Source organism: Hetaerina americana, unplaced genomic scaffold (genome assembly GCF_022747635.1).
Source record: "Hetaerina americana unplaced genomic scaffold, ioHetAmer1.1.p SCAF_2, whole genome shotgun sequence".
Classification (NCBI taxonomy): domain Eukaryota; kingdom Metazoa; phylum Arthropoda; class Insecta; order Odonata; family Calopterygidae; genus Hetaerina; species Hetaerina americana.
This window is the reverse complement of record NW_027286763.1, coordinates 908749-933991: the sequence shown is the minus strand read 5'-3', so window position 1 is coordinate 933991 and position 25243 is coordinate 908749. Positions and strand designations below refer to the sequence as shown.

At 39.8% G+C, this 25243-nt stretch overlaps 1 protein-coding gene across 1 annotated transcript; it reads left to right on the top strand.

The window, feature by feature from the left end:
- Positions 1-1859: 1859 nt before the first annotated feature.
- Positions 1860-2849, top strand: LOC139687508 (uncharacterized). Its single transcript, XM_071584698.1, has one exon. It carries the CDS (start codon positions 1860-1862, stop codon positions 2847-2849), a length of 990 nt encoding a protein of 329 aa, XP_071440799.1.
- Positions 2850-25243: the final 22394 nt, after the last annotated feature.

The following is a 25243-nucleotide window of genomic DNA, read 5'->3' as shown; positions in this document are numbered from 1 at the left end:
GACATTGAAGATATAATTAGGCCCCCTAATTACATTAGCAAGGTAATTACTACAAGACAATTGCTACAAAAATAGAGAGTTCGATTGTCGAACTGATAGATTCAAGTGTTCGTTTTTCCCGCGCAAAACAATACCTGTGAAAGGGGGAACTCCTAAGAAAATAATAGGTACGGGCTGTCGTAAATAGGGGTAATACAGGATTAAGTTCCCAATAAAAAAACACCCACCAGGTCGCGTCCAAACGCCCCCCGTCGTGCGCCCCGTCGTGCCAGTTGTGGTGGAGGCGAATGCATATAAAGTATGCTGTATTTGTGAGTTGTCCGTCTGGAATGCGTGGAATACTACTAACCGGTATTAAGTGTCTGAATTGCCTGCCCTCTTTTTACGTATTTTCTTGTCCTCTTCGGGTAGGCATAATGTAAGCCGCTAACAATGTAATACTCGTTATATATGTAGGCATATTGTATGATTGGTGTTCGGTCACCCCCTTTCCACGCGGTTTTTGGTGAATCGCGGGGTGCCAGGTGCATGAGGAAATTGAGGGAATACATTTACAATTGGTGATGACCTACCACCCTCTGCCCCACGTCCTTGCGACGGCTTAGGGGGTGTTAGGTAGATGTTTTGAGATTCTTGGGGGAAAGTGTTTCTAAAAGATTTAGATGAAGTCCAGAGAAAATCCGTCAGATTCTTAATAACTTGCAACGATAAGAAGACGAGTGTGACAGGCCTTCTAGGGGAATCAGGCTGGGAGCCACTTGAGAGGCGAAGAGAACAATCGAAACTAAGGAGTTAAACAATGACACAAAAGGAATTATTATGGCCCCACACTATTTTGGCAGATAAGACCAAAAAGATAAGATAAGGGAAATATATTCCAGTACAGAAATACCGGACCGGATACTTCGACCTGAAGACGCTCGTTGAAACACGGGCGAAACTGTAGTCAGAAAAACAACCTACGCGGTGAAATCCCGAGAATGGAGAGTCTTTCATCTGAACGCCGCGAAAATCTACGATCCCATATCGCACGCCTCTGCGGGGAGGAAACGCACAAGAAAATCAGAAGATTTGATAAGCTGCGGAAGAAGAAGGGAAGACTGCTGTCATCCTTTGCCTTCCTTAAACGCTGCCGGGATACGAACACGCTACCATCTTGTGTTGAGGTCAAACACCATCTTAAAACGGAAAAGGCCAAGAGAATTCTACGCCGCACCAGTGAGGAATTATCAATTGGAACGAGTGCACCATACGCGCCACTCTCTCTATGAATGCTCTGAAGAACTCTACCACTTACATCTTGAACTGAGCGCCACGCTTAAGGTTTCCGACTGGGAAACAATAGAGAAAAGAACGTTCGACTCCTCTGGCAAGCTGCAATCATCGGTTCGGGGGACGCAGATCAAGAAATTTGATAAGCTCTCCAATCGACACCATCCTACTAACAACGACGGCCACAAGAAGGAACAGTCCATCATCAACCTCACGGATGTCGACTTATCCGAAGCGGCTATCTCCATTTTATCGAAAGGATTGAACTTCGCCATCGCACCGACACTGGTGCCAAAGGAGGAAATTGTCACAGAAGTGGAGTCCGCCGTCCGCAAGCTTAAGAAAGAAGAGGCAGATGACGTCAGAGAAAAATGTTGCAAACATTCTTCGCAACTCCGAGCCTCCAAAGAAGAACATATCGTCTGCGGAAAGACGGGCCCAGTCGCATCAACAAAGAAATACTAATACTACCAGCAGACAAGGGCAACTCTACCTTACTGATGAAGAAAAGAGAGTATGAGAACAAAATTTCTCTCATGCTCGAGGAACCGACATACTTGAAACTGAAATCCGATCCGACCGCCAAGATGGAGAAAGATGCTAGAGAACTAATAAAAAAGTCATCGTTCCCAAAGGAAGAGCATAGGGGTCTATTCCCATCGGCCGCCAAGCCACCAAGGCTCTATGACTTACCAAAAGTACACAAGGATGGCATACCACTTAGACCTATAGTAAGCCAAATAGACGCTCCGACCTACCGCCTCTCCAAGTACCTTGCAAGTTCGCTCCAGCCACATGTGGGGAATACACCATCTTTTGTGAAGAATTCCGCCCACTTCATAGAAATTCTGAAAGGGGTGACAATCAGCAAGAACGACATTATGGTCAGTTTCGACGTATCATCACTATTCACCAATGTTCCCATCCAAGATTCAGTCGACACGGTTAAGGAACTCACGTCCGCCGGCTTCCCGGAAGACTTTCCTGAAATGGTTGAATATTGCCTCCGGAATTCGTACTTCCTCTGGAACGAAGACTTCTACGAGCAACGAGAAGGAGCAACAATGGGCTCACCGCTCTCAACAGTTATCGCCAACTTATACATGGAGAAATTCGAGAAATCAGCGATAGAGACGTATTCGAAGAAACCAAAACTATGGCTCAGGTACGTGGATGACACATTCGTTATCTGGCAGCACGGCACAAAAGAGCTGAATGATTTCCTGAGGCATTTGAACAATCAGCATCGGGCAATACAATTCACGATGGAGTTGGAGAAGAACAAACAGATACCCTTCCCAGACGTTTTGGTAAAGAGGAAGGAAGACGGTAGTCTAGGCCACGCAGTGTACAGGAAAGCGACTCATACCGATCGCTATTTAAAATCATTACCGCACCACCATCCAGCACAAAAGGCTTCACTTGTAGCAACTCTAGTACACCGTGCCTACGAACTTTCTGATGCTGAGTCGTTATCGGCAGAGAAAAAACATGACAGCCTTGCAGAAAAACGGGTACAAGAGGTCCGTGGTCCTAAAAAGGACCGCCAAGGAAGAGAAACGCCGTCTCAACCATAGTGAAATACGGAGCGACGCGGAAACGACCAAGATCTACGCCACGATACCCTACATCGCCGGCACAAGTGAGAAGATATCTCGGGGACTGAGAAAGCACAACATTGCCACGAGATACAACTGTCTCACCAAGGTATCCCATCTACTTCCACGGCCAAAAGATCGAATTCCCAAGGAATTGCACGAGGAGGTCTATCGGGTACCGTGCTCATGCGGAAGTTCGTACATAGGCGAGACATGCCGAGCAGTGAAAACACGCCTAAAAGAGCAGGAAAGGGCTACCAGGAATAAGCAGTTCAGTTTATCAGCCATTGCTGAACACGCTTGGAGCGGACCTGGCTATAAAATCAAATTTGACGAGACCAGGATAATATCCAAAGAGAGAAGATATTATCCCATGCTAATAAGAGAATCGATTGAGATACTCAAAGAAAAACATAACTTTAACAGAGAAGATGGCTACCGCCTATCAGAAGCCTGGAAAAGGATTTGGCGGGAAACCCCCGACCAATCACAGAGCTGGGAGGGAGAGGCGAAACATATATACAGGGTTCGTCCGGAAAATAAGTGTACTGACTCCTGGGCTGGGCGCGCCGCTCCAGGCGCGCCCAGCACCGCTCTGACGGGCTGCGATTGGAGGGGGGTATGTTGGCAAGCGACGCTGAAACAGGCAGTCGGCTCTGAGCTGTGGTGTAGTGAGGAGCTCTGTTAACGCGAACCTCCACGCTCGACCCACGTCACGGAACGCGATGCCGAAGCAGCGTTATTCCATCAAATTTGCGGTAAAGCTTGGGAAATCGTCTACCGAAACTGTCGGTATGATTAACCAGGCTTACGGGGAGTCAGCCATGTCCAGAAACATGATCTTTCGGTGGCACAAGATGTTCGTGGAGGGCAGAGAAGAGGTCGACGACGAGTCTTCGAGAGGTTCCCGATGATGCCTTCGCGGGAGCGTTCCAGGAATGGGAACGCCGCTGGAACAAGTGTATCGACTCACAAGGGTCCTATTTTGAGGAATATTAGCTTAAGATATGTAAAAGTGTCATACATTTTTTTTCCTGAGCTCAGTACACTTATTTTCCGGACGAACCCTGTAAACGCGGCCAAAACAACGTCCCGGATTTCCACCCCGAAGAGGAGTATATCCTAGAACGGGGTTTCCGTATTGTGTTTGTTATGTTTCCATATATTTTATATATCTCTTGTATACTGTTCTGATACGGAAATAAAAACCTATAAAACTGAAACTGAACGTCCCGGCACTTCGACCTGAAGACGCTCGTTGAAACACGGGCGAAACTGATGTCAGAAAAACAACCTACGCGGTGACATCCCGAGAATGGAGAGCCTTTCTCCAGTGCAGGAAATTATAAATATTCGTTCTTTTCTCGGAAAATCAAAATAGTTTGAAATCAAAAGTCATCATAGTAACATAAAAGACATGCCATTTAAAATTCAGGACAAGACTAAACGCTGCGCAGACATAAGATATATTCGTAGATGCATGGGTATGTTAGTTGCTAGTACACAAAGTGTCCAAAAAGTATCCGACCTGCGTTTTTTAAAAGTATTTTTTCTGATTGTGAGGGTGTTGTGCACTACAAATTTACTCCAAGAGATCAGACGGTCAACAAAGAATATTACGTTGAAGTTCTGAAAAGATTGCCGTAAGAAGAAAACGACCCCGTCTCTGGTCATGCGGGGTGACTGGCTTCTTTACCACGATACACGCCAGCGCATTCATCGAACCTTGTGCCGCAATTTTTGGCGAAGCACAGGAGATTGCATAGCTTCGCCAGTCTCCGTACGGCCCCCAATAGCTCGCTGCGACTTTTAGATGCTCCCAAAAAAGAAAATAGCGCTCAAAGGAAAGCGGTTCGAGACGACATAAGGGTAATGTGTGCTGAAGGCCATTCCGAAATCTGCGTTTGGAGTGTGCTTTAAGAAGTGGAAGCACCGCTGGGAGCGTGTGGTTCAATCAAATGGGGACTACTTGGAAGGATAATGCCACGGCCCGGATGACCATGAAGATTAGCACCAAGGCGGAGATATGAACAACGCAGGTCGGATAGCTTTCGGACACACCTCGTATGTATGTGCATGCGTGTAAGCTTAAATAGTTTTTGCATGAAAACAAATATACGCCTCTGTGGGTGTTAATTGGTATGATTTTGAATGTGATGGTTTGAGGCTCTGCTTTGTGAACATTCATAACTTACTATTCTTCACACCAAAAAACTTTATAATGATCCCTGTTTCGACGCATATGCGACATAATTAGGTGGCTTAAAGCACATTCATGAGCATTCCTTCCTTATTTCAGCTTCCCTGGTTTAACCATCCTACACCAGCCGTAGAAACCTGTGTATGGAGTTCATTTCCCACTCATACATCTTAACCGAAAGAACGGAAATCAACGGCTGGTGAAGTTGTATTCGAAATGATGTATTGTGCGTTGGTTACTTGTAAAGTTATTGTGTTCTGATTTCCATTGGAATTATTCACAGTTCTCCCATTGGTTTGCGACCCGGATATTTCTCCGGCCTCACTGGTCGACTTTCAGCTAAATACGCAGATACGGGGAAGAGAATCTGGGCAGACCAACCGTTCTCTACTGCATCCGTAAATTTGAGGAGAGCTTTTGAAAACATGGACCACAAAATAGGAGAAATTACGTATTGCGCGATAGCATAGAATGAAAAAAGATATATGCGTGTTTAATACATGTTCTAAATAAAAAAGCGGTGAGAAGCAAAGGGAACACTCTCAATAATTTCCATAGAAATCAGAATACATTAACTTAATGTATTTTTGCTAATGCTTCACCAGCCTTTGATTTCCGTTTTTTAGGCAACGAATAACTCGTAGGAAATAAACTCCATGCATGGGTTTCAACGGCAATAACGTTTCTCTTTTTTATCATTGAGGCATCGCCTACCAAGTTTGAAATTATTCCATCGTTTTTTTTTCATCCAACGGGTCAAGTTTTTGATATAATATTTATCATTCTGACCGCCAATTTTCGTGGTTTTTCAAAAATTTCATTTAATTCGTATACAATGGTATTTAAGGAACACGGAAGCTTTCCTTTTATTTTGATTAATTCAGAAATTGCATATTTTTGCGAATATTTCCAAAAATTTGAAAGCCAATTAAAATAGCAGTTGAAACTCCGCGGATATTTCCGGCGTACTTTTATAGATTATGCCATGAATCCTCAGTACTCGTACTGATTCGATGCGCCTCTGTCATCCCCTTTCGAGTGAGTTGGCGATGGCGTAATGAAATTTTAAATGCCCGTTTGATAATTATAATAAGCTTGCCGTGCCCGCAGTCATCTCTTCAGAACTCGTTCCCGTACTTCCTCCGGTCCCGCGGGTTCGTTAGCTTTGATGGACTCCAGTTGCCGTGCTGATCATTAAAACGCCATCAACACATCGAGTCATCCATGTGGAAAAGATATTTGACTGTTTTTTGTATTTGTTGTTGCTCACAATTGTGGATATTTTTAAATATTTTCTATGCCCATGCTATCCGTAATTAATTTGTCGTATAGCTGTGCATCAATGCCTACATGTTAAATGTTTTCTCTGTGAATTTTTAGCTTAGCACCATAATGATTTGGAATTGGCAACGAGTAATTCCAGTACGCTGCTCTTAAGTTTCCTAGAGCAAAGGGAAAAAAATGTCAAAAGCCCTGGAAATTTGGCTGGAGTAGCGTTATCATAAGGCTGATCACATGAAAAGTAAGAATTCGTGTTCTGTAGCGTCAATTTAGTGAATTTTTAATATTTGAACTTTCCACGGTCTGCTCAAGTCTTATATCATTGTTATAATACCAGAATGATTCGTTGCTGTCATATTCGGGTTAAATAGATAACAGATATCGACTCTATTGTTCAGTATTAAAAAAAATCGCTGTCATTACCTGAACTACTTATCTAGTATTAAAAATCGATATGTTTTCCGGGTTTCTTTGTTTAGCAATTCATCTTCATTCATTCATACGTACCTTCAGGATCGTCGAGGTGTTAAAAGGAGTCATCGATAAAATCCATCGCCACATTCGCAGGACAGCCTCCGCCATTACTTTGATTTCACCACCAAAAGCCTCCTCTAACCTTCGAGTGCCAATTTTGCGTCGCTTCCTTCTTCAGAGGCACTCTCCGGAGAGGCAGGGAACTACTCCATCCGAGTGCCCCACTCTCTTCGTGGACGCTGGAGAATTTTCAAATTGAGGCCGCGATTCAATTTACGTCTCCACTCACCCATCCCATGAACTCCGGTGAGGAGTAAGCCATTGAAAGCGGCGTCACGAAAGATGTCACGAACGCCCCGAATATTCGCCAGCAATGCGCTCGCTCGTCCGGTCAAGTTTTCCCTCGCTCCCAAAACTCCTCTCAAAAGATAACGAGGAAGGGCCGAAGGAATACAATTTTTAGTTGCTTTAGGGCATGATGTTGAGATACTAATCTTGAGGTTTTCATTTCATTTTACGTTCTACTATGGTAGGCTGAAAAGGGATGCACAGATGCTTATACGATACCTCAAACTCGTAGACCACAAGCAAAAACAAATAGCAAGATTGGGGAAGAAGTACATTAAAGTATAATTCTAAAGTTTTAAAATCATATTTTTATTTTTCAACATAGTTGAGTTTAGTTTTAAGGCTAACACATTCTCCCAACGTGCAACAAGTTTTTTCATTCCGTCACTGAAAAACTCTTCCGACTCTTCTCGAATCCAGGACTTGACAGCTGCCTTCACCTCATCTTCCGAGGTGCAATGGTTACCCTTGAGGTGTCTTTTGAGTTAAGGAAAAAAATCGGGGGAACAAGGAGGGTGTGGAATCGGTTCAAATTTCTGGTTTCGCTGAGCCTCTCCAGTTGCGGGGTGCGAGGTGTGTGGACGAGCGTTGTCATGTTGCGAGATTATTGGCGCCAGGCTGCCTTCAAAACGACAAACGTCTTCCTTAGATATTCCAATATGGTTTGCGATACGCTTTTGAGTGATTCGCCGGTGACTTTGAATCTTATCTTCGACGAGTTTGCGATGTTTATCGTCTGTGGCAGCAATCGGACGTCCGCTGCGTGTTTCATCAACAGTTATGGCATTTCCAGGCTCGCAACCATGAAATTTTACCACCCATCGATTAAACGTAGACCTACCCACAGCATTGTAACTATAAACAGCCTTTAAACGACGATGAATCTATAAAGGAGTCACTTTTTCAGCAGTTAATAATTCGATAAGAGCACGCTGTTTAACTCGCGTTGCCATAGAACCAGAACACGCCTCCATACTTCCGAAACGCAGTGAATGAATGAAACGACCTCAAACCTGCGCATTGCATGTTACTTCCACATGCCTTCAGAAGTACTTCTAAAGATCATTTTGTTTGTAGTCTACAAGCTTGTGTGATTACTTTCCAGCCTGCCCTAGTATTTTCAAATTTAATCTAACTCTGTCGTCTTCCGTTTTCATTTGGAGCGATGAGATATCCTATTATTCCTCGCGCGATCGGTGACATGGGGGCATCGACGCAAGTTTTGAGCCACTGGTGCGCAGAGTTGAAAATCTCAATGAAACGAATAAAAGCGGTCGAATGACGCAATCAGTGTGCGTGGGTGTGTCCTCACGGCCCCTGAAAATTCCTGAGCACGCTGTCGTTGACTTAGAGCACACCTTCCCGAACGAATTAACCGACTTCTCCGAATCCAATATCATCACATGTATTAATTATGGGAATGATTCTTCCTTCATGAAAAACTTATATTTCACTCGTCTCTTTCAGAGTAAAGGAACGGTTGCAAATTTATTTTTAAAAATTCAGGTTTATTATCTTTTTTTATTATTTTACTCAAAATTTGTTTAAGGTTGAGTCATGGTTGAATAAATAATAATGTGTACCTGAATTGATAGGCATTCATGGACAATGCCTTAGCCAATTTTTTGCACCAGAGGTAGTGGGCTTTTAGCGAATTTGAATTATATTTTCTTAAGATCAAAATAAAACATTGAAGATGCACACCTGTAACTATGCATAAAAATTTGTAATACCCCTCCGACCACTTCACTTATTCATCTTACCTCTTCTATTTTGTGCAATCCAAATAATATTTCTTTTCGTAGCAGTAGTATTAAGGGGCGGCGACCGACAACTGAGGTCATTTGCGCCATAGGGGATGGACAGGAAAGGGTGAAGGGTGGAGAGAAGCCCGGCGTCGGCATTCACCTACTCTTAATGAAAGGCGCCAAGGGGTCCGCAGTTTAACGTCCCATCCGACGGACGGCGTACTCACTCAAAGTGCCCTCCACAAAGCACCTCAAGTATGGATCGAGATACCCCTGAAAAATATTGAACACCTCCGGGATTTGAGCCCGGGCCCTCTGGGTGGGAGGCCAGTAAGATAGACGCCGCACCATCTTGTCCCCCATATTTCTCTTCCTCTTTATCAATGGGAAAAATAAATATCTCCTAGGCAACGCTTTGCGAGGTAGTAAATATGCGCAGGATTTGTAAATTCAGGCATATATTCTTTAAAATGTAATAACTCCATTACGAGAAGCATTAATACGAGTCGCTTCACCCGGGAGGAGTTATTCTTCAAAAATTAATTGTTACTCTTGGTCACCGTATTTATTTGTCCCTTTGGCGATGAGGCTTTACTCCATTGAGGATGATGCACCAAGTATCATAGATTTCCCATCATTTTTCCTTGGTTCCGCCCTTTTTACCCTCTAAATGAAACGTTTTTGAGCGGAGTCAAACCCCCCGCTCCGTCTGAACCTCCCACAGAATACGCGACAACTCACCCGCAGGTGCTTCATTAATGACTCGTTAGGGGTGGCGTAATGCGCAGGTGGCACGGCCTTCCGGCATCCTCCATGGGAAGGGCCTCATGGGGGAGCGAGAAACGGGGGAGGAAACCCGTCGGCCACTCACCGAGCTGCATTTTAAGCCGCTAATTGGAGGTTCACCCGCCAGCGGATGGCGCGGCGTGAGACGTAAGATTCTCGTGTGGGGCAGGAGCTAGTCGCTTTTCGGACTGTGACCTCAGGCTAGTTGCTACCGAAGCCAAAGATTTATCCAGACAACATCGTTACAATTCTCGTGAGTGGAGGGAAGCAAAACCGGGCTTCCATTCTACAGTTCTTTTGTTTTTGGAGAATAAATTACCGACTTTATTTTTAGTCTTGAAGGAAGCCGCTAAAAGGAAGGGACCATGGCATTAGAAGATGTGACGTATGATGTGGGGCTTTCTCGGCGCAATTGCTTGATGAAGTTTTCTCGGGTCTTCCACCGGGTCAGGGGTTCCAAGTTGACCGTCGTTTCGACGCACGAGTCGAGCATCGAGTCGTCGGCCAATATAGAACCCAAGATCCAGTTGGAAGACCCGAGAAAACTTTATCAAAAAAATATTTAGAATATGTGGACAAGAAAGATATTTCTTATGCCCCTTAAAGTTTATTTTAGTTAAATTTTCATCGAATTGTTTTTTTAATTTAAAAATTACTTCTCATGATCTGCGAACCAAACATACATGATTAGCATAAAAAAAGTATCGGGAAAAGTTCCGGAAAATATATTTATTTCAGATATTGCTGCAATGCTTCGAAATTCTCCGAAGTGTGTCCCTTGAGCGTCAACACACTTTTTCCAGAGCGGCCTTTGTACCACTCGAAGGCTCTCCGGTGGGTGGATTCTGGAAGTAGGTCCTTAAGGGTAAGCGTGCAAGCTTCTTTGATGGCACTTTTGGTCCCATGGGGATGTCCTTTGGGGAAGGATTTAACTTTTGGGAATAGGAAATAATCTGCTGGTGCCAAGTCGGGACTGTTAGGGGGGTTGGGGAATTGTCGCGATGCTGTTGCATAGGGTCTTCGCAAGCAGACACTCGACCCTGCTCTTGGTCCTCAAGCGGTCAAGATCTTTGGGACGAGTTTAGCGCAGAGTATTCGTATTGCCAAATATTCAGTGTTAATGTTGTGAACTTCATCTTATCAATGGCAATGCGATCTGTGGTCATGCGCACGGATGTAGCAAAGAACCAACGCTCTAAATCCAGTAGTTCACGCTCAAGTCGGGAAAAAATTGTTACCGATACTTTTTATACAAACCCTGCATCCTGATTATACTCTATGTGTCTCTCTGTTAGTGACCTCATTACTGCTATGACATCACACTGCCATATCAGTAATGTGGTCATCAGATGAGAAGTCATCTCTTGAGTAACCGTTTCCCCTTCTCTCCATTCTCTTGTTGATGACCCATATACCTCTTAAGCTGCCTGAAATATCAAACCTATAGCCTTTGTATTTGGCTACCTTTCCCTTTTTTGGCGAGAGAACAAATACTAATGTAACAGATTACATCTGTACTGACCAAATTCCTATCTAATAAATGGAACAAATTATCCCACAAAACGCTCCTTCCACGTTTTTCTGAACCCTTAAGTAGTTCCCTAGGAATTTTGCCTACCCCCGAAGCCTTATGTAATTTCAATTTTTATCCCACTGTCAAATAAACGTGGACCTAAGTCTATCTTGGTCATCTACGTCATATTCTCTTCCTATGTCTAAGCCCATAGTCTATATGATATAGGTCCTCCATATATACTCTTTCTATCTCCCTAGAACATTCTCTGATAATTTTCCTCGCTTAGAAAGTGTTCACGGATTTTCTGTTATTACTTCCTATTGGTACTTTTTCCTTCCTGTTCAGCGCGAATGAGCTATGTCATTCCTCTACTAACTCTCAATATTCTCGTACTGGATCTCCCACCATGCTTCTCTTGCCCTATTAGTTTCCACCTTACTTTATTATTTCCTCTGCCTAACTCTGCGTTCACACATCCTTCAAACATCCTTCTACCATAATTCGTCTTTCCCGTAATTCATGATTTTCTTGTCTTCTTCCTATAGTTTTCTTTGCGGCTTTCGATATCTTTTTCTTCATTTGCTCCAATTTTTCTTCCACTGCACCCGTTTCCCTCTCCTCACTCATCTGTTTTCTCTATAGCCTTCTCGTACTGCTTCCTTTTTTTTCCAGGCTAACATTCCACATTCCATTTGCTTTCCTGCTTCATCCTCTTCAATATGATGTGACACCTCAAAGCACTAAATTATGACCTGGATTCGGATCCGCTCCTTTGCCAATTAACCACGCTGTTCCTAAATCTATACCTTACCATAATGTAATCTGACGGAAATCTTTCTCACTCCGCAGTCATACTTATTCCTTGTATCCCTTGTACCTACGATTTGTGGTGTTTGAAGTGTTCGTGATGATTAAACTCAATCTCCTGCAGAGTTCTGTTACTTTCTCCTCGTGGTCATTTCATGATTTCTGCTTTACTACCATTTTTGTATCAATGAAGATAATTATTTTATTCGCCGTACGGTTTGGTTTTATGTATTTTTACTAAATGTCCTCTTTTTGATATGAAATATTCCAAATTGGACCATGCTTTTTGTCCATATTTGGATGATTTAAATGTATGTGCATTGATATTTTATTTTACGGCGAGGTGATATTAGACGGGTTTTTGTTACGAGTTACTGCAGCTAGGAATTTTTAGGGAGTTAACCATGGCATTTTTTTAATTTCCGGATGATTTAGTATGAACGAATGATCATCAAATCTATTTGATGCTGTTTAAAATGATGTATTTTATATTATTGGACCGCTGAAATTTCACTGGATTTCTCTATAATAATTCAGGAAAAAATTGATCCAAGATATCGCTGGCAGTATATTCAAGGAATCATGATTTTTTTGTAACGGGTTTTCCAACAATATCGCTAAGGCAATTTCATTCTGGAAATGATTTGATGGAGTGGGTTTCATGATTGACTATTTTCCGTGACTACATCGCTAATCATAAGTTCGATGTTCCTAGTTGATGATGATGTCGATGCATGTTGAAATTGAGGCAACTAATCCATTAAACTTTGAATGCTGGCATTATTCTGAGACTTAAATAAAACTTTTTATCCCCATTCTCTGACAAATTGGAGAGATGGAAACCCGGGACGCCGTCACCACCTCATATGATTTTACTCCGGGAGTCGATCTACATCTACTTATTACCCCGCAAGCCGCCGCAAGGACGTGTGGCAGGGGGTGTTTGGGCACCACCCGTTGTTAAGAATAAAAAACCGCGTGCAAAAGCCACAAATTTATACAGTCCACAAACAAAACATGGCATACATTCACGCAAAAACTCACACCCTGCACAGATGCAAAGCAAACACACAAACTACCAACTAACATACACCTACAAATATACCTGATAGCTTTGCAGTGTTTAATTTGGTTCCGACTGGTAAATTAAATGCTTTTAGTAACTATCCAGTTTTAATTGAGAGGAGAGTGCAGCTAACTTCGAAAATATCAAGGTCGGGGGAAAGAAGGAATTTAAAAAAAATCCCAAACCCAAAGTTGTAACCCAAAAGACGTATTTGAGTTGCGAAGATGTTTTGCAGAATTTTTAGAAGCACAGATATAATTTTCATTATCTTAGCCTGATTTCATGAGTTTATCGCAATCCACTTCAAGCAGGAAATCTTTTCTTCCATCAGGTCCCTTGGGGATGACTCCGGGCTGACGGCGAGGCGCGAGATCAGGCAATCTGAATCGAGGGAGGGAAGAGGAGATTCGCGGGGTCCGTGGGTGCCGTTGTTCCCGGAGAGAATTTTGAAGCGCACAAGTGAAGCTCTCCCGTTCGAAGACCAAAAGAAGATATAACATGGAGGAAATAGAGATTTTATCCTGGATGTTGACTACACGGCACGTAATAGTTAGTAGGGGCCGTCTGAAACCTGCTTTTATAACACGTAATAATACCAATAGAGCCACCCAAATTTAAATGAAATGGTTGGTCATCTTGTTAATCGTTGATAATAACATCGGAGATTCCCATCCGAGGACACTTTTTCAATAAAATTTTATCTGCCACCATGTTGGATTTACGCTCAGTTTTTGCCACCCAGAAAATAATGTTTGCAGTGGTTCAGTTTTATGTGTAATTAATGCCTGAACTAGAAAGTTATTCTCGACATTGGTGTAAACAGCGGTTTGAGATTTTAGGTATTTTATTTTAATTGAATATATATAAATAAGATAATATATATTGAATATATATTTATATTGAATATATATAAAAGAATAAATTTCAGGCCTTCACATTCCAAATTACCTCTGGTAATTTAGAATGTGAAGTCTGGTGAACTTGAAAACTTTTCATTAAAAACTTGAAACAGTTTCAAAAGTATGAATTTTTCCGGTCAAGCGTCTGAAAAAGTATTGGACTCGAAATTTTATTATAATTGCTTTTGCGGTAAAGCATGATACATGGAACTTGGCTCCAGCGCATGACTCCAGCGTATGTTCATTTTACGTAGTTCACAGCAGATCTCCTTCTACCTTGTCAATGCGACGCTAAAATCGTCCTTCTTTCCAATATGCTACCACTGATCATTTGATATTTCCCTATCTTTGGGAATTCACAATCAGGACCCAGGAATAGTATGAATGGCGAGTGTCGTATTTTAAAAATGTTAACATTTATTATCTGAAAAAAATTACATGTTTCTACGCATAATTCATACGCAAGTTCATAATTTCCTAAATCTGACCTTATAACTTCTTCATTATTGGCAATGATATCTTTATTCTATCCTATAACGTGATTTGAAAAATAATTTGCCCGATAATGGTCAGATATAGGTTCTCTTTTTCGGTTTCGCAGTCAATTTGTCAACATTTTGAAGCATTCGGAAGCTGTTGTTCATTAAGCATTCGGAAATATTGAGCGATTGTTTTCTGATACCCAGCTTACTAAGAAAGAACTGTAATAGCAAGGGTTGTTAAAAGGCATATATTTTCTTGAAGCAATACACTTATCGTACTGAACAAGAGACCTACAATCCACTTGTATTTTCCTAATTAATGTAAACGTAATGATGTCTAAGGCTTCCTTGATATTTGTTACTTTTAAGCTAAGATTAATATTGAATTATTACTACGATATTAAAATAAATCATGCTTCAGGACTGAATTTGAAGTCATGTGTTGGCCGCAAGCTAGTTTGAACGACTATTTTTATTCAAGTATGTTTATTATTGCAAGAAAGAACCTAGGCAAGGAGAGAAGTTTGTGCTTAGATGAAGTAAGAGCGAGAAATGATATTAATTCATGCAATGGAGTCGCAACACGTAATATGGAGTAACACATAATATCGACAGCGGAGACATACCGGCAGCTGAGCCGTTAAAATTATTCGTAAGAATGTGAATACATCCGAAATTGATGTAAGGCTGCCATTTGGTGCTTTTGAAAGTCCTCGTTTGAAGGAAATTTTGTTTTATATGCATGGTTGCGGAAGGCAACAGTCAATTATTTTAGACGAAGCGTTTTCAGAACTATCGCCTAATTAAGATAATGTTATGAGTTGGGATTTTCATTTGACATATTTTGATTTGAGAGCGCGACACTTCCTTTTTGCCAATGCTATTGTTTCCACTCAATGAGAATGAGATCTGCCTCTTGATGAAAATTATTATAAAGTCGGCCTTTTTTTCTAAATGATTGAACCTAGTGTATTGAAATAGCTAGTTTTTTATCATTTGGCTTTAAGTTGAGAACGTATCAAAATTTTTTTCTGATGAAAATTGCAAGAGCGCAAAGGATAGATAATGGCCCTGTGCAGAGAGTGTTTTCCAGTGGGAAACTGAAAAATGCATTGTAACAGGTTCGTTTCCACATTAAAGTTGAAATTATATGAAATTTTTCTTTTTGTAATGAAACTTGTTTGCATTATTGACATACAAAGTCTGATTTTTGTATTTTAAAGTAATATCTTTTTATGTTTAATTTTTTCAAGCTGATTTTTATTTTTTCGTTCCCATTACACGTTTCCAAAATTTAGCTTGCGTTAAAATTATCCGTTGTGATTTTATTGGAATGAAAAAAAATTGCATTAAAGAATTCATGTTTGAAATAGGGCGTGACACATTTTATATTAAAATCACACGGAATATTATTTAATTAATAAAATAATAGTTGATAAAGTCATGCAGAGGTGAAAGGTATATTGGATAAGCATCCGCATTACGCCTACTATTATTTCTAATCTGTGAAGTACGCAGAAATTTCACAACATTTTGAATTCTCCATTTAATTCGTTTCTAGTTGAGAGAATTTTATTAGCTGTTGTAAGTTGACAAGAATTAAACCCCACCATGCACGGATACACTGTGTTGAATATGATTATATTTTTTCTCCTAACTATTAGGTTTTAAAAGCATTAATACGACTTAATTTTACTTTTTGCAAGTAAATAAGTTATTTCATTTCCTTTCGTCCTCTTTAATGCCGGTCTGTGCCTGCACCGTAAATCATTAGTCTAGGGGTCTCTTTAACTGCCACCTTAACAAGTAAGACATTAGAATAAAAGATAAAGGAAAAATATTCCGTGGAGACTTGGAAAGCGTTCATTCTCTATTTTTTCTGCAACTTTTCCCCAAGGAAATTAAAATAATTTAAATAATTTCGCTCTAAGGGAATTCCTCTTATAAATAATCAACCTTAATTTGAAAAACGAAAGGCGAAATGGAGAATGCAAGATTTTATATGGAACTCGCGATTATTTTGTCGTGGCATCGAGTCGAGCATTTGCATAACGTGTACTGGCTGCAAATTTTGTTTTACAACATCCTTGCACTGCATTATTACCGATCAATGAAATATTTAAGTCATTTGCCATAAGTATGCTCCTTAATTTTAAATCCTTCAAATTTCCTACACGCTTCGGCTGAAATTTTCAGTAGTAAGCCCAGTTTTCATGAAACGAATAACAGGCTATATTTTTATTTCAAAATATAAAAAGCATCCGTAGGGAATCGGAAAGAGCAATAAATACTGCAGCATAATCACGCATATTATTCTGCTCCTAATGCCAACAGCAAGTGGGAATAAAAACTCCATATGGGCCTTTATGCATTCACATAAGTTCGGAAATTCGGCGGATTCATCATTTCCCTGTTTTACATAACCCTTAACATTCACCAGCTGTATCTCAATTTAATAGTTTAACACCACAATTTGAATGAATCTGTATTAAATCACATAGCAGGAGGGACACTAAGTGCTCCACGGGATTTTGACAATTGCAGCAAGAGAGATATATGTGCTCTAATGGACCAAAAAAAATGGAAAGGCACAATTCTCACATCTAAAAAGATGTACGTGTTCATTTCGCTCGGATGCGCACCAAAAACAAGTAATATTGTATAACCGATGTAAGAAAAGTGGAGCAACGCACCCAGGCATTTGACTTTAAAAAGCACGCCGTTCTGACAAGGTAAACTTTCTTAGCGGGTGTTATTGGTACGGTAATAAGACTTTAAAACGAAATTCTATTGCGGTATCACCAAACGTACGAGGCTTCATATAAATCCATTCAAAACAATCCTGTAACTCATTAACTTTTAAAGATAATGCCCCCAAAAACGTAAACACATAAAAAACTGTTCAGGTGCCAAGCTTGTCAGTTTAAAATATAGGAAACTTCGTTAATTGATTGTTGACCCATTTTAATAAGTTTGATTATTCTTACAAACTACGATGGTAGTCTGAAAGGTTTCCGACCTAACAAAGATAAAAGACATTTTTTCTAAAATTTTCTGAGGTCGGAAACTTTTCAGACCACCCTCGTAATTTTGATTGTCTAGCTTGAGGGCATAGCTATACTTGTTTACAATATTTAGAAACTTTTTCCGGTTTCAAATCGCCATTTGTGATGAATATAATGCCTAGATTGTTATCCGTAGGTTTAACGTACTTGCGAAGACATCGCCACAAAAAAAACTGCTCCTGACTATCAGGGAAACTTCTTACAACCCTATCTGACGATAAAATGTTGTTTCACAACGGTTAACATATGTTCCAGAAATCAAACCGTAACATTGTCTTCACATGTAGTTATTGCGAGGCATTATTAAAGAATCGATTGCTAAAAACATTGGAGAAAAATTTTCAAACACATAAAAACATTTTAACATTACCACCCTTAAACACGGCATTCACCTATGGTTAAATTCTGCTCTCAAATACCTGCTGTTATATTATAAGAGAGTAAACGTACATTAGAAGGAGTTCAAGGATAGGTAAAGGCATAGGCATTCTCAATTTATGTCCTGGACGCACGTAATTTCTTTTATTTCCGACACAAATAAATCCTATAAATCCCCAACCATATGCTTCGAGTGCGCGTGTTCGTTTGACATTTCTCCACTCCGGTGCCAGGCTCATTCAGCGGTGACCGTGCCCGCGAGTCCTCACTGGAATTACTTCTTTCTCTCCCTAGACTCTGGGTTGGTCTAACGTAGCGTGAGAGGAAGGGGAGTTCCTTCATTTGTCGGCGGTCCGGAGTCTAAAATTATGTCTCTCATAGAATGAAGGATTCCGCTACGTGTGAAATGAAACGAGCAGAGGGCATTTATTATGGAAATCGGAACTTGGCTATTTATTCTCTTCGGCCGTTTAACTCAGAATCAGAGAGTCTTTCATCAGCACAAATATTTTGAGTTCATTTCTTTTGACGGAGAACTCTGCCAAAGATAAGGGATACACAAAATAGAATAAAATCGTTACACTGAAAGGCTATTTACCGATTGAAATCCATTTGGACGCAAGAATAATAATATTGTCACTGTTACAGATTAGCAGAGTGATAGCCAACAGATGATCCCTTATCCATCTAATGATACTTTTTTATTGCTACGAATATCTATTCAGGGTTGTTTTTTATTTAGGCTACAATTTTATCTGTGATGTTAGACTTCGCAGATACTTTTCCCTTGAATGCCTGTGTAATATTGCCGTCCGTGGAGGAGCCCAAACCATGGCATATCTGTGCGTCGGCCGCAGGACAAACATAGGAAAAAAATCATAAAGAGGCAAATGGTTTAAACATAAACAGTGTGAGATACCTCAAAATTTCGTCCTTCAATAGGAAAACTTCCTCGAGACGAATCAAAGTCAGTATTCTACTCAATTTATGCTGAGGGCGGGGGAAAGTCTGAGTCCCTTTAAAGGATTGTCCTGAGGTACGTGGCAAAGAAGGAACAACGATGTCATTAGGCAAACCGAACAAAGTCTGGAATCATATCGATCTTTCCTCACCAATTGCCCCGCATTGGTTATCTATTTAGTGCGCGAACAAATAAGCACTTTGTTTTATTCGCGAGCGATGACCTTGGTGACTTGCATCGCTGAGCAGAAGCGCCACTCTATTTAGAATTAGTCGTTCATTCATCGTCGCTATGCCGATTATTTAAGTAATGAAGGGGGCAGTCATGCGTTTAAAAAGATAATTTTTCATGAGCAAGTTTTCCCCGAATCTATTTTTGACTTTCCATGCGTAAGGAAATTTTTCATTTCAACTTCCACTTGATAGTTTCAATTGAAAGAGCGAGAGCTCACTATAGTCGCGTTAAAGATGATATCATTAGAGTGTATCACATTTGAGATGGAACTTCCCTGTATTGACCGATTATTTATACAAGAATATTTTCTGAGCATTTGCACTTTAAATATTTGTACAAAATAAAACCAGCTTTAATTATTTTACTAAAGTTGTCACGTTTGAAAACGTGTTGGAAATACTTCCTATTTCACTATCAACTATTGAAATTGAGAGTGAAATAGGAAGTTATAAGATTTCGACAAACAGCTATATTATTCTGTCATCAAGTTTTCTTTGAAACTGACAGTATTGCATAAAGATTAAGGTCGTAACATCGGGTGCACAGATATTTTCATTTATTTGATGGTTTTCTCTCTGGCAAGGAAGACTATTCCGGCGACCAGATTTATATATTCAAATGCCTGAATGTTTTAAAAGCTTACTGCTATGGCAATGGGAAAATTTTCATTGATACGAATATGCTGCGGTGAGAAATGAGAAGATTTTGCAACGGTTTGATTTAAGTGTCTGTGAACTGAAGAACAATATGTTGTTCCATTTTCGATTAAATTAGGATCACCTAATGAAAATAATCGTTGGCAAAAAAGCATGCCTGTTTTATGGGTATAAACATTGTTAGATAAGAGAAGCAAAAAATGATCGATGGGCATAAGGTCACTAAAAAAATTAAATGAAAAGGTGAAAAGGCCCATCATTTTAACGCGCCTTCTACTGTTCATGGTCAACGTTTGTGCCATGGATCTATATTGAGTGACGGGGAAGTAGTAAAGTGAGTTTGAGGGAAAGCAGTGGAATGTCATAAACGTAAGCATTGTATGCTTTTCTTAGATTTTTTAATGCAAAATATTTTTTCAATGCACAAAGGAAATGGGGCCTCGCAAAAAGTTATGTATTATGCCTTCATGAGGAGAAAAAATGTAATAACAAAAGGTTAAGCCTTGAATCCTTTTGCCCTGAAATGTTATACGGGTAAAGAATATGGCCGACAAGGATCGCAAACGATTCTTTTTGCTTGCTATTACCGTTGGCGCTTTGAATGTTCAAATATGTACCTCCCAAACGGATCTGTTATTCACGCTAATTACTCCTTGCAACTTATACTGCGCCCAAAAAATATTCCATGAATTAGGTTGTGAAAACATTCGCACGAATCGGTTTAGTCTTTTTCGATAGAGCGCGGACTCCGAGTGGCTAGAAGCATGAATATGAAGTTCTTGGATGTTTGCTTTTCAGAATTTGGAAGAGTCGTATGGTAAGCGGTCGTTTGTTTTCTGAACAAAAAAGTGCATTCCTTGCGCTGGAAAAAAGTCGACTCTCACCCCATTGGATTTTACCATTTATTTTATAAAAAAATCGGCGTTAACTTGATGAGCTAGTGCACCATTAGTTTGAACATTTGTCTCCGATGCGCCTGTAATAATATTTATGAACAGTTTAAATGAAAACTGAAGCTGAATCAATATATGGGTGTCGTAAGTGGATATTGAAGTTAGTAATTACTCTTAATGCAAATAACGTCGACCAAAAGTTCTAGCCAAAATAGTTAAGTCTTATGCAAACTGCTGCTGAAATTTATTATCCTTTAACACACATTTAAAGAGTTGTTTAAGTATAAAACGTAAAGTTCTCCCTATCAAAGAAAAGAAATAATCCATATCTGTTTCCAATCGTGCATTTAGCTCTTATGTTCTGAAATAGTGAATTACTTTTAAATACACTTCGTACTTCGTCATTCAGAATTGCTCATCCATGCCCCCCTCTTTACACCTAAACTAATATGACGGTTTACATACATTGCATTTCATTTCCATGCGACACGAAAGCGTGCAATCTTGCGGTGCGACATCCTCATAAACGACTAAAGGTCCACTCAAAAAACCAGGGGGCAGCAGTGAGCAGAGAGTTGGATATCAATCCAGTATGACGCCATCTAACACCACCAACTTCACCCAAGCTGTGTACTTTTTCGGGTATCATATTTTTCTGGGAAACATTAGGCGATGCAAATGATATTTATTTCCTTACTTTCATTCAATCATATTTCAGCAATTACCACATTGTGTAGTATTTTCCCTTTCCCCTATCGCAACATAGCAGCATAAAAAGTGTTGCTATGTTGCGATAGGCAAAAGAGAAAATACTAAATAATGTGGCAATTGCTGAAATATGGTGGAATGGAAGAAAGGAAATAAATAATGTTATTTTTTCCAATTCTTACAATGAACAAAGTTTTGGAGTAAATTTTAAGTTTCACCAATAGAGTTTAAAATACATTTTGTGCATTAACGCCCTTAAGATGAAACAGGAACGAACATTTTTCAATGTAGTATATTTAATCTAATATTTGAATGAATAATCTATCAGAATCAACCCATATTCGCTCGTCATGGTTATTATTAATTTATTATTCGCATATCGACAGAAAAAGGAAGTTATTAATGATTGAGTTAGTAAATTAAAAAGGTGGAGAGGACGAAAGGTATTCGGAAAGTTCTCCAGAGAAAGGGGACCCGAAATAAGTCGGTTTAAATGGTGGAGCCACAGAAGCAATGTGGGTCAACTCTTTATATTTGTTTAAAGGATAAAAAAAAACCTTGGGGGCAAGACAAGGTCTCCACTTCATCGCAGTTATTAACCTTTTAAGAGCTGGATTTAAAATTGAGGAGAAAAGCCTTGATCTGTTTGAAAAAGGGTTCGAATCATTTGGAACAAACCCAAATCATATATCGACTCATTAAAATCCGGTAAACTGGATAGCCATGGGAAAATAATCACCAAATATTCTGTGGCGAGGAAGTCCCTGGAGAGCCAAGAGGACCCTGACGTTTGGGGGGGTTTCATTAAAATGTGATGACCCCATAACTGTGCCAAGATCACTATGGAAATGGGGATTAGGGCTCATGTTGGGTATTTTTGTTTGAGGAAGCCTAAATCAACGTTCGGGGGAAGAGGAGACTGGATGAAATAAAGTGAAGCTGTCCTTCATTTTGCGCCCTTGACGAAAATAATCTAATCATATTGGTTAATTTCGCCTACACATTGATATAATTTCTTTCCCGCGCCACAACAAGCCTTTTATCTTAAAAATGAATCCATCAAACGTATAAAACTCATTTCTTGATAATCACGTTCACCGAGAAGAGTTTTAACATTATTGCAAGGTGCATATATTTGAGGGGAGAGATGAAGAGATTTAAGCGGGAGAGTTTTTATTTTATGGATGAAGTGCGGCGGTAGATTAAGGAGGTTGGGAAAAACGAAAATTGAAGCATTTAGGCGCATTTATAAAATACGGATTGGAGCTGCAACTAATTGAAAAAATCCACCCTTTCTACAAACTCACCGAAAAGAGATGGGAACAGTATGACAAATATATCAAACGGTTTTGGGAAAAGTTGTGAAGTGATTGTTATTGTTATGCATTATTATATATTTATTGAAAAAAAAATGATAAAATATCTAAGTAAATGTTTACTTGTTTCTTTAAAATGGAATATTTTTCAAAAAGCTTTCAGTAAAGTGCTATTTTACCACACACAGGGAGCCTAAGTTATCGTGATCTAAGCGAGAAAAAGAATGGATCGCCGGTGGGATGTTGAAGAATGTAATAGAGGCGAGACTATTTGGCAAATGTGGAAAGGGCAGGAATAGAATAGGGATGTTGAATGGGATGAAGAGAGGGAGGAAGTATACAGAGATGAAGAAGGAATTGTAAAGTGGGATACTGGTTTGTGTTTTCTTGGGAGAGATAAGGAAATATACGAGGTCTGCTCAAAAAGTATCGCGAATTCTGAATTTCCGCGGGTTACATATATTTGATTTCGATTTTTTTGTGGCGTTATGTTGCTATTTATGTCTCTCACTTATGTAGAAAAGTTCGGCCACTTTGAATGCTCAGTTAATTGCTGCCAGCTATTTTGCTTGGACGTGTTTTGGCATGTCTTCGATGCTTACCTGTTCCAAAAAATGGGTCATAGAATCTGTATCAAACGCTGTGTGAAAAACGAAATTATGTGCGCGGACGCTTTCCGAGTGTTGACTGTGGCATATGGGGATGCTACCTTGGGCCGAAGCAACGTATATCGGAGGTACAAAATGTTTTCAGAGGCCCGAGAAGATGTGAACGACGAAGAGTGTGCCAGCCACCCGAGCACGCCAACAACAGACGAAAACATTGGTGAAGTGAAGAAAATAGTATTGGCCAATCGTCGAATCACCCTGAGAGAAGTTGCTGAAGACCTAAACATATCGATTGGCTCGTGCGATTCCCGTGACCCGTACCTAAGACATGGGTCGCCGCGAAATTCGTACCAAAATTACTCAATTTCGACAAAAAACAGCAAGGCATTAAGATTGCTAATGAGGTGTTGGACGCTATCCGCGACGACCCACATATGCTCCATAGTGTCATAACCGGTGACGAATGATGGGTTTATGGTTATGTACATGTATGCGTGTGTGTGTATATATATATGTATATATAAATACACAAATATATATATATTATATATATTTATATATATATTTTTAAAATCTACATATATATATATATATATATATATATATATATATATATATATATATATATATATATATATATATATATATAACGCTGATGTAGATTTTTAAAAACATAGAAACAAAGAAAGGACACTCACATATGTAGTTTTGACGTTTCGACGGCCGGCCGTCGTCATCAGACCTTTCTGATGCTTCAGATGTTTCTGATGACGACAGTCGAGCCGTGTATATGTATATATGTGTGTGTGTGTATATATATATACACACACACACATATATATTTATATACATTTAAGCACGAAATTCCGCCGTATGGCGAACAAATATTCATTCACATTTCACATATAAAAGATGTCTTCTATGTTCGTCCTTTATATGGGTTCCTACCCCTTTTCCTTGTATTTGTTTCCATGTGAATGAATATTAACATATAGATTTATGCAAAAATATTTTTTTATATAAATAAACGAGTCCTTATTCCACATTAAAACTGTTCATTATCTTTCGATTTAAAAAGTGGCCGATATCTCCAATGGTGTCGCGTGGGGTGGGGTCCTCCGAACTGGGGTACGTGAATCGCGCTATTTTTCGGAGATGGGATTGCGGGATTAACAATATCGTTCAACAACGGGTTATTTGTACCATAGTTTTTAAGAATCTTACATTGCTCCAGAATTAATTATATCAAATGTTTCACATTCCAGTGTAATAGGAGGCAAGTTTGATATTTTGACATGAAAGAGATCCTGGTGATCCTGGAAATCGTCGGGTAACGGGTGCGTCTCTGCTGTGAGGTACCCCTGAATAAACGAGTGCTTTTTCCACATTTAATACTGTCCATTATCTTGCGATTTAGAAAGTGACCGATATCTCCAGTCTTCCAATTTCTTATGCATTCTTCTGATCTCCAGTCAATTGAAACGACGTATATTTATGGGTTAATAATTACTTCAGGGTTGATAGTGTAATGAATTTCCTATTATTACTTTTTAAGTGAGTTTTTCTCAGTAAAGAGAAAAGGAATAATTACGGTTTCCCCTTTCACGATACCTTTGATTTGAGGACCCCTATATCCATTTATATGAAATTTGATGATGCCCATTCAATGCATCAATATTGTCTCAGAGCGATAGCTGTTTGTGATTCTCATTTCAAAGGTTTTATAAAAATTTCGGACCTTACTCTTATTTTTTCGTAACTTCTGGTATCCACTTCACTGTATTGGAAGAGATTGTTGGGTAATTAATTAAATGTATGTATGTCACGTCTTTTCTGTGTTCTTATTCTTTGTAATCTTGAAAACTCCTTCAGCAAAAGGTGGGTAAGGAAGACTTTTTTTTACCAAAATAGTAGGGGTAGTAATTACTCATTTACAACAGTGAAAGC